We start from the raw sequence: 12,917 nt of genomic DNA, 5'->3' as shown, positions 1-12,917 counted from the left end.
AGGTCCAACAAGACCAGAATTGACACCTTTTCCAAGTCAGTATTCAACTTTATATCATTTAGCACTATAATAATAGCAGATTCTGTACTGTGATGAGTTCGGAACCCTGATTGAAATTTGTCAAAAAGTCCATTTAAGTTGAAGAAATTCTTGAGCTGGTTAAAAATAACTTTCTCAACAATCTTGGCTTTGAAAGCGAGATTTGAGATGGGTCTATAGCTTGCTATCATGGAAGCGTCATATTTCGTCCTTCTGTATTTTCTCCCTGTTCCCAAGTCACTTAATTTTTCAGCAGTTCCCACATCTTGTTTCACACTTCCAATTATTACCTCCCCGAGTCCCTGTGCACTTTGCTCCTCTCGTTTCATCTGCTCCCAAACCTCAATGGCGGCAGGCTGAGGAAGCGATTGCAGGCCCCGTTCCTGCTCCTCGATAGATGCGGCAGGCTCCCGTTCCTGCTCCCTGGAAGCTGTGCCAGGCTCCCGTCCTTGCTCCGGCGGTTACTTGTTTGTCTTTTTTTGAGGGGGGGAAATTAAATATAATTTTTTGAGACTCCTGCCTTACCTCCCTGCTTCCCTGCACTTGGGTCCTCCATGTTTTTGCCATCCATGTCCTCGCCTTCGAAAACCCTAACCGTGACAGACAGGAGACCGGCATCTGAGTTAGTGGAAGGCAAGCTGAAACAGCAGCAGCAGGGAGTTAAGGGGGAGATTTATTTAATAGATTAATAAGAAATTGAAAATAACACGTATATAATTACACGGTAGCTGAGCTCGTTGCACGGATGTTCACGAGTCACGACCGAAGCCGGATGTTTGAGAGCTTGCTGAGAGAGAGAGGTGATAAAATAGCTTTTTTTTTGTTTTGTTTTGTCCACCCCCCCCACCCCCCGCCACCGCTTTCGTAGTTTACGATACGTGACAACAGCAACGTATCGTCCTTTGTTAAAGGGGTGGGGGAACGTGAACCGCAGAGCTGAATTATGAACTGAATGAACGATTTCGTGAATTAATCTTTTGAATGTATCTTTCTCACAAACTGATTCTAGTGATTCAGTCCACTCAGAATCGCTGTGCCCATCACTGGCTCTTTTGGAACGTGCTGTACGCATCACATTAAAAATATTTGCAAAAAAAAAAAAAAGAATAACTTTAATCAGTTTGAACATTTAATATCTTGCCATTGTTGTGTAATCAGTTGAATATAAAGTAGGTTGAAAAGGATTTGCAAATCATTGTATTCTGTTTTTATTTAGGTTTTACACAATGTCCAAACTACATTGGAATTGGGGTTTGTAAAACAAGGGCCTGTGGAGAGGACAGTTTGTTTTTAAATACAAAATCAAAGTTATTACAATGAATACGGCTCATGTATTAGAGCTCATTAGCTTGTGAAAGAGTATCTTATGCTGCAAATAGTCAATATAGAATTGTTACAGACTTTTCTATACCTACTCTGACAATATGTAAAGTCTGCTTCCATAACACTGCTGTGACATAAGGTAAAGGGCATGCGGGGTACCTCGATACTTGTTTCTAAAAAAAGGCCAAGGCACATGCACCAATCCTCTCCTGTAAGTCCATCCTATTTTTTTTACGAAGGGGGATTCTAAAATAAAATCAGCTGTCACTGCATGCCAGGGCCTCACTGCTGAGGAGCACGCTGCTGGAGCTGGCCTCCAAGCTTTTCCATTGGTCTCTATCCAGGACTCAACTTCTTTTTTCTGATAAGTATTCTTTTCTGGAGTTGCAAGATCCTTTGCTATTCAGTGGGATTCTATTGACATCAGTTGTTCAGTGTGTCCGAGGCAGAAGGTAAGCAGTCACTGTGAATTACGGGCATTCAAATGGCGAGCCTCATTCAAAACAAGCATGCACATTCAAACTGATTACAGCCAAAGCACAAAAGAAAACAATTTGGAAATAGGACTGACTTTTGCGGTCATAATTAATTGTTTTCATAGGTGGGGGGTGAGAATGAGGAGATTGTGATCTGTAGTTGCTGTGGTATAAGCTCCAAAGGGACCAAAATGTTATATTTCAGTGACTCCACAAGGAAAACTACCATCGCTGGCACCAAGCTCATCTGGAGTATTCTAAGAGTGTAGCGAATGAGAAACTAAGTGGTTAGCTGAGCACAAGGAAGCAGTCCACTAATTCTGAGATATTTGACAACTCAATTATTGCGCCTGTTTTGCTTTTATCTGTGAGGAGAAAATCAGCCTCCATGGCTGACATTTCAATTAGTCTAGCTTATTTTGTTGCACTCCTGTCAAACCTCACCAACCAAAGACTTTGGTCCATAATACAAAATTGGGTTGCTTAAGGCATGTGGCGTATGGAGAGGGCTGAAAGGGAGGTGTGACACTGCTATGATTAGCCCGGGCAGTGTTCTTGCCATGTACATTTAATCACCGAAGTAAGTCATTGTTTGTCTCTGTCCCACCTCAGCAGGAGTGCGGCAAAGTCAGGGAGGCTTCGTGGATTCGCAAATTTGATCTGGAACCGCACATAAATTTAAGCAGTTTTCGGGTCGTACTGCTAACAAAATAAAAGTGATGAAAACTTCTTCTTCATCTTCAGAGGAGAGCGTGAGTTGTTTTTGAAAGAAATATAATTATTCTTTTTATGGAGGGATAAACACCGTGAACATGGCGGCCCGCTAACCCGCCCCCCTGTACTCCTGCGACACCTCATAGAAAGTATCATGGCGCAGGGAGAGCCTAAAATGATTACATTCGAATTCATGGATTATGTTTTTAATAAAATCAGGAACAAGAGAATGGCGACATCCTACTGAAAGATGTCTCACAGTCTCACAGCAACTACAATGTCTAACGTCATCCGTCACCAAAAAATTGCAGGTGCATGTAGGTAAGCTACTCTAAATTCACAATTAGCTTACTGATAGCTGGTCAAACATTAACTAAGCTTGAGGTAGGTTACTAAAACAATAGACAACGTGGAGACCAAAACTGTAAACATTTGTGCTAGAAAAAAGCACCGTATGTATAACATGTATAAATTCCATCTCATACTCTAATTGTTGTTCATTAAGCTTTTATAGGTGTAAATCCACTATTTTTTTACGATCAGTGATTTTATTATCACGCCAATATATGTTATAACTGAGCAATTTTGTGAATGAATTGACTTACATATTCCTTAAATCAAGTAATGACTTCACATACTTTGAATTTAATTGGGATGAATTTGCTTAATTTTTGCCACAGTACTGGGACTTGCTTGAAACTTGAAGCTTCCAACTGGCACATTGTGACTTGCTCCTACATCTGCAAATAGCTCCACCGCCTCCAGTTAATTAGCACTGTGTACTTGCTTGATAGCTTGCTTCTGAGCGATTAGCCTCAATATGGTATGCTAATCAGTAAATAACCATATTTCTGTATCTTCACGGCATGGAGGTGTCTTAACTATTATACTGTAGATCATTTGTGGAAATGAAACCCACTCAGTCGATGTCGCCATTGGCCTAATCTACGCTACTAACATGCATATCAGAAAAAAAAGAAAAAATAACGTATATTATACATGCATAGTTGACAACATCTACCTATTGAGTTTTTCCATTTTTATATTTTAAATTATCCAGCCATTCATTTTCCATATCGCTTGCACTCACTAAGGTCGGGGGCGTGTTGGAGCCTATCCTAGCTGACTTCACACGAGAGGCGGCGTACACCCTGAACTGGTCGCCAGCCAATCGCTGGGCACACATACAAACAACCATTCGCACTCACATTCACACCTCATCTTCAATTAACCTGCCATGTATGTTTTTGGAATGTTGGAAGAAACCAGAGTACCTGCCCATCAGTTTCTTGGGTTTAGCTGGTACCAAGAGCACATTAGCGTTAAAAGGAAATTAGGGTTATGATAAGTTAATTAATGCGTGTAATAATTAGGATAGCGAGAGCACGGAAGCAACTTCTGGGAAAAATTACAGACATTTAACATTCTTTTGTCACGTTAACACAGCACCTGCCTCAACACACCTCTCCCCTTCCTTTACTAAATCTTTCTCTCTACAGGAGAATGGGATGCTGCAGTAACAGGCAGTATATAAAAAGGTCTGGTTTATTTTCTTAGCCTAAGGCTGGCTAGTTCTCACTTTTGAGCTATGCCAGTTTTGCAGACAACATACCTTTGAGAGAGGCTGTTGTCTCTGCCGTCATGCATCAAAAAGCGGGTCTCTGGCTTTGTGACAGCGCCAGACCATGACGCGAACATTCATCTCTGGTGATAAATGAAGGCGTTATCCTTGTGCTTCTGTCATCGTGTCGGTGTGAGGTTTCAAGACGGCCTCAGGTGTAGGATATCTGACCAATATTTATAGGACGGATCCAGTAAAAACCTGTTTATTTTCAGATCCTACTGGCAGCCTATTACTCACCACACACTGACATGCCGCACGTAACAGAAAGCTTAAACTGGTGTCATGAGGACAGCATGTTTTTATCATATGGTCCCTGAACCATAGTCATTAATACCACTCAAAGTCACACATTAGATCAGGTGGGGATCGTTTTCCCTGTCAGGAGTTATTTCTGTTTTAGTCCTCTAAGGGTCATACTAAATTAATTGTATATGTTTTAAAGCATTAAGACATTTTTCCAGTCCTATGAAAACAAGTTTCAACAGACAACAAACAGAATCCCCTCTTAAGTATTGAAACCTTAGCACCATTTAATATGTTGCTTGTCCTGTAAAGGGTGATGAAGAAGCTGGAGTCCATCCCAGCTGACTCAGTCACAGGACTGAGAAATAATAATAGACAACTGTTCACATTTACACCTCTTGTCTACAGGGGAAAAAATAAATAAAAAATGAAACATTACTTTAAATCGATTAAATCATGCATGTAAACACCTTGATCTGCATATCGCATATGCTCCAGGCTCTGTGACTGCCTATAACAATTTATTACTTACTTACTTTAATTCACAAGAGAAAAGAAATGATGGCTAGACAAGAAAATACATTTATTTTAAAGAGGTAAATATTTCAAGGCATATAGATGGAAGGAAAACATTTGTTTTTAAAAAGTGGTGCAATATCTACAAACTTCTGTTTTAAACTGTGACCTTTGTGTGAACTATGTATACACATATCAAACAGGCATATTTCAACCAAAACGGAATTTTTATTCACCATTGAAAAAATAAAATAATGTCTGCACTTTGGTAGTCCATGACAATAAAAACAAACACTAAAAAATCTTAATAGTTTTAACTGTAGTTCTCGTTACCCTAGCAACCTAGCAAGGACATAACACCAAATTCTGGGACCCCATACAGAAGCCTCCTCCATTAAATAGATGCTTTTAATTATTTTCAGTATCAATATTACCAATAGTAACAAAAAACATGTTTTAAAATGAGTAGGTTAATAGTTACAAATAGCAGTTAAAAACAATATATGTAGCCTTAAGCTTTTGACTGCGGGAATCTCCTGATGGTTTCATAGCAGTGTATTAAAACTAGAACTCTCATGTAGTGGGTGGGGGCTCTGTTATTTCTATTTCATGTTTCTATTATAGTCAATATCTTGTTTCTAGTTACTTTATCCTATATTATACAGTTATTTAATTTCTGCTTTTTTCCCATTTCTTTTCACCAGGAAAAGGAACATTTTAATTAATTTCAATTTAATTATTATACAATAATGATAAAAATGTTTTATGTGGATTAAAGAACTGTATTCCTTTACTTGTTTTACTCTTGTAGACTTTATTACACCTACGTAACATAAGGACTGCAACTGTCACCTGGTTCACTGTCTGTCTCTGTTTGACATAAAGCTCTTCAAAACACATGACACAATATATGCACACGCACACACATGGATTGTGGAAGAAACCCTTTTGCATGTTTTGCCAAGGTGGGTGTAGTTAACTCGTCTCAAACAGTCTTAATTTAATCAAAACAACCTCTCTGAACGTTAACAGCAAAATTTACTCTATCTTAACACTTAGGATGTTTTTTTTTTTTTTTTTTACAACTGAAATATTTAAATAAAAGAAAAGAAAATCTTTAAAAATTTACAAATGCCCAGGGGGCCCCAACTGTCCAACTTTTCCCCATACTTCAACGCCCTTGAATCCCAGAACCAGCAACCTCTTCCTTTTTGAAAAATCAACATCCATTCTTTTCTTTACTTGCTTTCTAAATGAGCTAAATGGAGCGTCATCACCACCTAGCATTCAGCAGACAAACACTGTATTGCCAACTATATTATTTCACCTGCCTTGACTTGCATATGAACTCCAGTGACTTCCCCTTCTTATTTTATACAGTTTAATATGCCATTGGTCCACCCTTTGCAGCTATAACAGCTTCAACACTTCTGGGAAAGCTTTCACAAGGTTTAGGAGTGTATTTATTGGAATTATTGCCGATTCTTCCAGAATTGCTTTTGTGAGGTCATACTCTGATTTTGGAAGGGAAGCCCTGGCTCTCAGCCTCTCCTCAAATTAATCCCAAAGTTGTTCGACGGGGTTGGGGTCAGGACTCTATGCAGGCCAGTCAAGTTTATCCCCACCAAACTCTCTCAACCATGTCTTTATGGACCTTGCTTTGTGCATTGGTGCACAGTCAGGTTGGAACAGGAAGGCGCCATCGCCAAACTGTTCACAGAAAGTTAGGAGGATGGACTTGCCCCAAATGAAGCAGAAGCAGTCCATCCATCCATCCATCCATTCTCTGAGCCGCTTATCCTCACAAGGGTCACGGGAGTGCTGGAGCCTATCCCAGCTATCATCGGGCAGGATGCAGGGTACACCCCTGAACTGGTTGCCAACCAATCGCAGGGCACATACAAACAAACAACTATTCGCACTCACATTCACACCTACGAGCAATTTAGAGTTGTCAATTAAAGTACCATGCATGTTTTTTTGGGATATGGGAGGAAACCGGAGTGCCCGGAGAAAACCCACGCAGGCACGGGCAGAACATGCAAACTCCACACAGGCGGGGCCGGGAATTGAACCCCAGTCCTCAGAACTGTGAGGCAGACGCTCTAACCAGTCGGCCACAAAGACTCCGCTGAAGCAGTCAGTGTTCCTTTCATTGAAACTAAGGAGCAGAAAATACGGACTTTGGACAATTCCATGCTCCCAACTTTGTGGGAAAAGTTCTTTCTGTTCCAACATAACTGTGCACTAATTTTCACAAATCAAGGTCCATGAAGACATGGTTGAGAGAGTTTGGTGTGGATTAACTTTACTGGCCTGAACAGAGTTGTGACCGCAACCAGATTGAACACCTTTGGGATAAATTAGAGCTGAGACAGAGAGCCAACCCTTCTCATTCAACATCAGTGTGTGACCTCACAAATGCGGTTCTGGAATAATGGTAAAAAAAAATTCCCATAAACAAACTCCTAACCCTTATGGAAAGCCTTCCCAGAAGAGCTGCAAAGGGTGGACTGATGTCATATTACACCTTATGAATTAATCATTCTTGATAAATAATAATCGCTTAAGTTCATATGGGAGTCAAGTGAATACCTTTAGAAATATAGTGTAGCTCTGCCATACATGGAATTGGACCCCGTGCATGTAAACTGTCACTATACAGAGAAGTGTGAAAAAGTAGCAAGACCAAACTAGAGTATGTTAGTGAACTAATTAATTTGTGCATGTAAGTGTACTGAGTGATCCTAACATACATGTTTTTGGACTGTGGGAGGAAGCTGGATCCATCCATGAATCCTGTTCAGTGTCAAGGGGGAAGATAAAGTCTATCCCACTTGAATGCGGGACAAAGGCAGACACACCCTGGATTGGTAACTGGAGACAACCATTCACACTCACGTTAAAACTGACTGTGGGAAGAGATCACTAGACCACCAGTGACTTCTCTTACAAAATCGATTCAAACTCAAGACCTTTTTCTTTGGCAGGCAGCTTTGGTAAGCCTTTCATCTCTCAACACCTTAGTATGAAATACAGAGAACGGGATACCTTTACAAATTAGGTGCAGCTGACAGGCCATATCATTTTCCAAGGAAATTGCTTTAACTTTAACTTTTTTTTTAATTGCTCTAACTTTAATTAAGCAACGCTATGGGAAAACGCATCACAGGAAACACAAAAGTTATTTTTCCATGGTATTCTTCTTAAAAGTGTGTGAGTCAAGCTTAAGAAGACATTTCCTCATGAGATCTGTAAGTGAATAAGGCAAGCATTCAAAAATATCACATGTGGGAGAGGATCTGATCTGATCCGGAAATCATGGAGTGTACACTACTTTTATATACTGTAGTTCCCTTAGAGACTTTCCAGCTCTTAGATCTGCTCCTAACTTTGGGCAGACCGATTATGCTCTGCAGATTCACACGTTCAGCTGCAGAGAAAGTAATTACTCATTCCTACAAGATGTTTATTCCGTCCATAAAATAATAAATTGTTGTCCCCAGTTAAATTCTGATGAAAGAATTAAAGAATTAAAAAGAAGAGGTGAGTGGGCTAGGAGGGTATATACTGGACGACACATATTTAAATGTTTAGACTTAGAGAGAAGTTGCACAGCCAAGCACAGGAAGAAATAAAAGCAAGCAGGATCTTTATTTTGCCCTATTATGTTATAAAGAAGCAGGTGCTACAAGTCTCCACAAAAACGTCTGACTTTCAGTACTTGTGCTCATAGAGCGCATGTGCAGCAAATACTGTATGTGAGTGTCTAATGACAAGAGAACAAGGCGTAGGATTTCAGCATGTCCAAAGGCTGCAGCCTGTGCACATAATGAGAGAAAATCATTTTCATGTAGGTTTTTCTTTCATCCCACCACATTGTTTCCCGGAGAGACTGAACGTGTAAAGAGCTAAAAGGTCCAGTGTGGGTGTGTGCTGAGCCACGTTGCAGCGTTCTCTGTCGCTTAATGATGCTTTGTAGCGCAGAAAAGTCAAATGTAGAATCAATGGTCTCCTCTAATTGGCAGTCCATGGGGTGCGTTGAGCAAAATGAAGAATCATAAACTAGTATGTGCTTATTGATGGCTTTGTTGAGAATTCTTGTCGCTGAGCTTGTCTTGCTTATTAATATACAGCGTCAATAACAAAAGAGAATGCCAAATAACTTCAATATTGTCTCCACTTAGAGACCAACAATGATGACATGTATTCACATATGAGAAGGTCATGTCTTCATGTTTGTGTGTGTATGCAGCTGCAGAGGAACAGCTCATCCAGGGGAGTCAGGCCCCAGACGCTGATGACCGTGAGACCAGTGAGTCTGTGTCGCTGAAAGAGCGGCTGGCCCTGTATCAGGCTGCAGTGTCCCACAAAGAAAGTACCAGCTCCTCCTCTGCAGCGGTAAGACCGTGCAGCACAGATTTAGCAGAAGACATGGTGTGCAAACAGACAGAAATGCTCAGAATCTGTCTAACCCTGCTTTCATCATGCATTTGTAGCTTCAGATTCGGTTCAAGTACTATCCTATACATATCCTCAAATAGTGGCCTTTGCTCTAGTTGATGCTGTGCTTCAATTACCAACATATATAGTAAACGCTTCACTTAAGGTAGCACAGAAAGGTGGAGGTCTTCATTTAAAAAAAAAAGGGGCTTTATTCTTTAGACATAAAACAAAAACTCAAAACTGGGTTACTTAATTAATGAACCGACAGCAAACAAAATACACATCATAGCATGGTCTTATAGCCATGAAGCACATGCAAACTTGAATAGATGTAACAGCTCAGACTAACTGGCACCAGCTTCACTTAAGGCAGATGTGTTTATCAAAAAGATACGGCGAGGAGAAGCATTCAAAACACCCCTGCAACAAAGTAGTCCTAAGCTGCCTTAAGTTTCACAGTAGGTACGATGTGTTTTTTTTTTTTTTTTTTTTTTTTTTGCATGCTTCATTTTAGTGCCTCTTACCATAAAACAGAGTTGACATGACAAAATGCTCCAGTTTAGTTTCATCTGTCAAATGAGATCAGTGTTTTGTCTCATCAGTATGCATTTCGCCAAATTCCAGTCCTTGGCATCAGGTTACTGTATTTCAATAACTATTGTTGTTTATTTTGTTATCAATGTTCCCTGTGTTATGTGTACAAAAAGGAACTCTGTACATAGAGGAGACTCTTACTGTATGTGCTAGAGCTGCTTTGCTGCATCCGGAACAGGGTTTCTTGATAATGAGCATGGTACAAAGACAATCAAAGAACAAACTTTACTGCCCAGCTCAGTCTCAGCTGCAGGTCGTAGGGAGCTTCCTTCAGGAATCGTAGCACACATCTCAAAATGGCTGAGAATGCCTACAAACAAAACACCTCCCACATCCCAAAAACATCCATGGTATGTTGATCGAAGACTCTAAATTTCTTGTAGGTGTGACTGTGAGTGTGAATGGTTGTTTGTTTATATGTGCCCTGCGATTGGCTGGCGACCAGTTCAGGGTGTACCCTCTCGCCCGAAGATAGCTGGGATAGATTCCAGCACGCCTGTGATCCTAGTGAGGATAAGCGATATGGAAAATGTATGAATGAATAATTTTTGTCTTATTCAAGGTGACTCAGCTAAGCGGTAGGGCGGAGGTCCGAGCATCCTCTATTGACCGTCTGCCACTGGGTATGATAGAAAAACAGCAATAACAGAATATTTTTTATTGAACGTTGTGATTGAGGTTCTACAGACAGAAGTAATAAGTGCTATAAAGCAAAGGCTGTGCTCTTACAGCAGTCAGTTGATTACACAGCACAGGAAGCCTTCTAAGAGCTCAAGTTTTACCTACATTTCTCTCCAGAAAAGATGTGTTGTTGGTGCTTTTCTTGTCCCACTAAAATTGCAGCAAACCCACTTTACAAATATCCATCCATCCATTTTCGGTGCAGAGTTCTAAAATTGTGCCATAATCACTTTCCCTGCATCACATAATAGCTGTATGGAAGGACGGCAGGCAGAGCTTCAAGCAGGATGCACTGAATCATTTTCATGCACTTCACTGCTATAATAGCCATTGCTGCAGTGCCACAACCTCCCTGACCTCACTTAATGCTCAGTGTCGGGCCTCATGTGGAAGCACTGACAGCTGTGAGCTGGGGCCTATAACTGCCAGATAAAATCTGCATGGGATTTTTGAGTTTTTTCTTTCTTCCCTACCTTAGGCAGCTGTCGTTGGCATATCCACATAAACGTGACAAGGTGCCTCAGGAACCTCAGTGTGCCCTGTCCATCATCCAATAAAAATAAACAGTCTATGTTGTATTTTCTTCCCATAAAAAAAGTCATATAATTACTTTGCACATTGCAACACACTGTGTTTGCAACATGCAGCGTAAAATCATATAAACGTGAGTGATCCTAACATACATCCTAAATAACACATAAAAAACATTCCATAACACCATGCTTATAGCGAGTATCTCCATTGGTCATCTGCACAGTCCTTCAAATAGTGTACTTCCACTTGACATCGTGCCGCCAGCATTCACTTTGCACTGGGCCAAGACTCACAACTCTGTAAAGAGATGATTGCCCTTACTTTGTTTTAATAAACCTATTGTCAGAAATGTGGTAATAATCTGATGGCTAAATTAACAACTTGACAGTTAATTTTATTGGGTTCAGTGTTTAATGTAATTGCAATGCTTTAATGAAATTGTTACAAGCTATGACCAACACAAAAAGGAGAATGGCAGCTATTGGCTTGCAGCTATCTGTTCATCAAAAGAAGGCATTATTCCATTTAGACCTTAAAGTCCACTTCAACATATAGAGCATAGTGATGGATGCGAAAGCATATTACAGTTGTACTGTATGTGTGGGTGAAGAAAAACAAAAACAAACAAAAAAACACTTTCATGTAAATCTACCAATATACTCACCATTTCTCCTCTGGATGTGTCCAAACCGTCGAAGTCTGCTCTCTCTAACTTTGTCTCCAAAACATAGAACCTTGGCTGTCCCTCTGATGAGCTCATTTCTAATTTTATCCAACCTGGTCACTCCGAGAGCGAACCTCAACATCTTCATTTCCGCCACCTCCAACTCTGCTTCCTGTTGTCTCTTCAGTGCCACTGTCTCTAATCCGTACATCATGGCTGGCCTCACCACTGTTTTATAAACTTTTCCCTTCATCCTAGCAGACACTCTTCTTTCACATAACACACCTGACACCTTCCTCCACCCGTTCCAACCTGCTTGGACCCGTTTCTTCACTTCCTGACCACACTTACCATTGCTCTGGACGGTTGACCCCAAGTAAGTCCTCCACCCTTGCTATCTCTTCTCCCTGTAGCCTCACTCTTCCCCCACCACCCCTCTCATTCGTGCACATATATTCTATCATACTTCGGCTAATCTTCATTCCTCTGCTTTCCAGTGCATGCCTCCATCTTTCGAACTGTTCCGTCACCTGCTCCCTGCTTTCACTGCAAATCACAATGTTATCTGCAAACATCATGGTCCACGAGGATTCCAGTCTAACCTCATCTGTCAGCCTATCCATCACTACTGCAAACAGGAAGGGGCTCAGGGCTGATCCCTGATGCAGTCCCACCTCCACCTTAAACTCCTCTGTCACATCTACAGCACACCTCACCGCTGTTCTGCTGCCCTCGTACATGTCCTGTATTATTCTAACATACTTCTCTGCCACTCCAGACTTCCGCATGCAGTACCACAGTTCCTCTCTGGGTACTCTGTCATAGGCTTTCTCTAGATCTACAAAGACACAAGGTAGCTCCTTCTGACCTTCTCTGTACTTTTCCATCAACATTCTCAAGGCAAATAATGCATCTGTGGTACTCTTTCTAGGCATGAAACCATACTGTTGCTTGCAAATACTCACTTCTGTCTTGAGTCTAGCCTCCACTACTCTTTCCCATAACTTCATTGTGTGGCTCATCAACTTTATTCCTCTATAGCTCCCACAGCTCTGCACATCAC

General features: G+C 40.9%; 1 protein-coding gene across 1 annotated transcript in view; it reads left to right on the top strand.

The window, feature by feature from the left end:
• Positions 1 to 12,917, top strand: part of LOC133409942 (xin actin-binding repeat-containing protein 2-like) — an 83,178-nt gene that overhangs the window by 45,747 nt on the left and 24,514 nt on the right. The window contains 1 exon segment of the mRNA XM_061690558.1: positions 9,191 to 9,336. Coding sequence (XP_061546542.1) covers positions 9,191 to 9,336 — 146 coding nt within the window.

Source organism: Phycodurus eques, chromosome 1 (genome assembly GCF_024500275.1).
Source record: "Phycodurus eques isolate BA_2022a chromosome 1, UOR_Pequ_1.1, whole genome shotgun sequence".
In the NCBI taxonomy this organism is placed as follows: Eukaryota; Metazoa; Chordata; class Actinopteri; order Syngnathiformes; family Syngnathidae; genus Phycodurus; species Phycodurus eques.
Note: the sequence above shows the minus strand (reverse complement) of the source record. Positions and strands in the feature narration are given on the sequence as shown.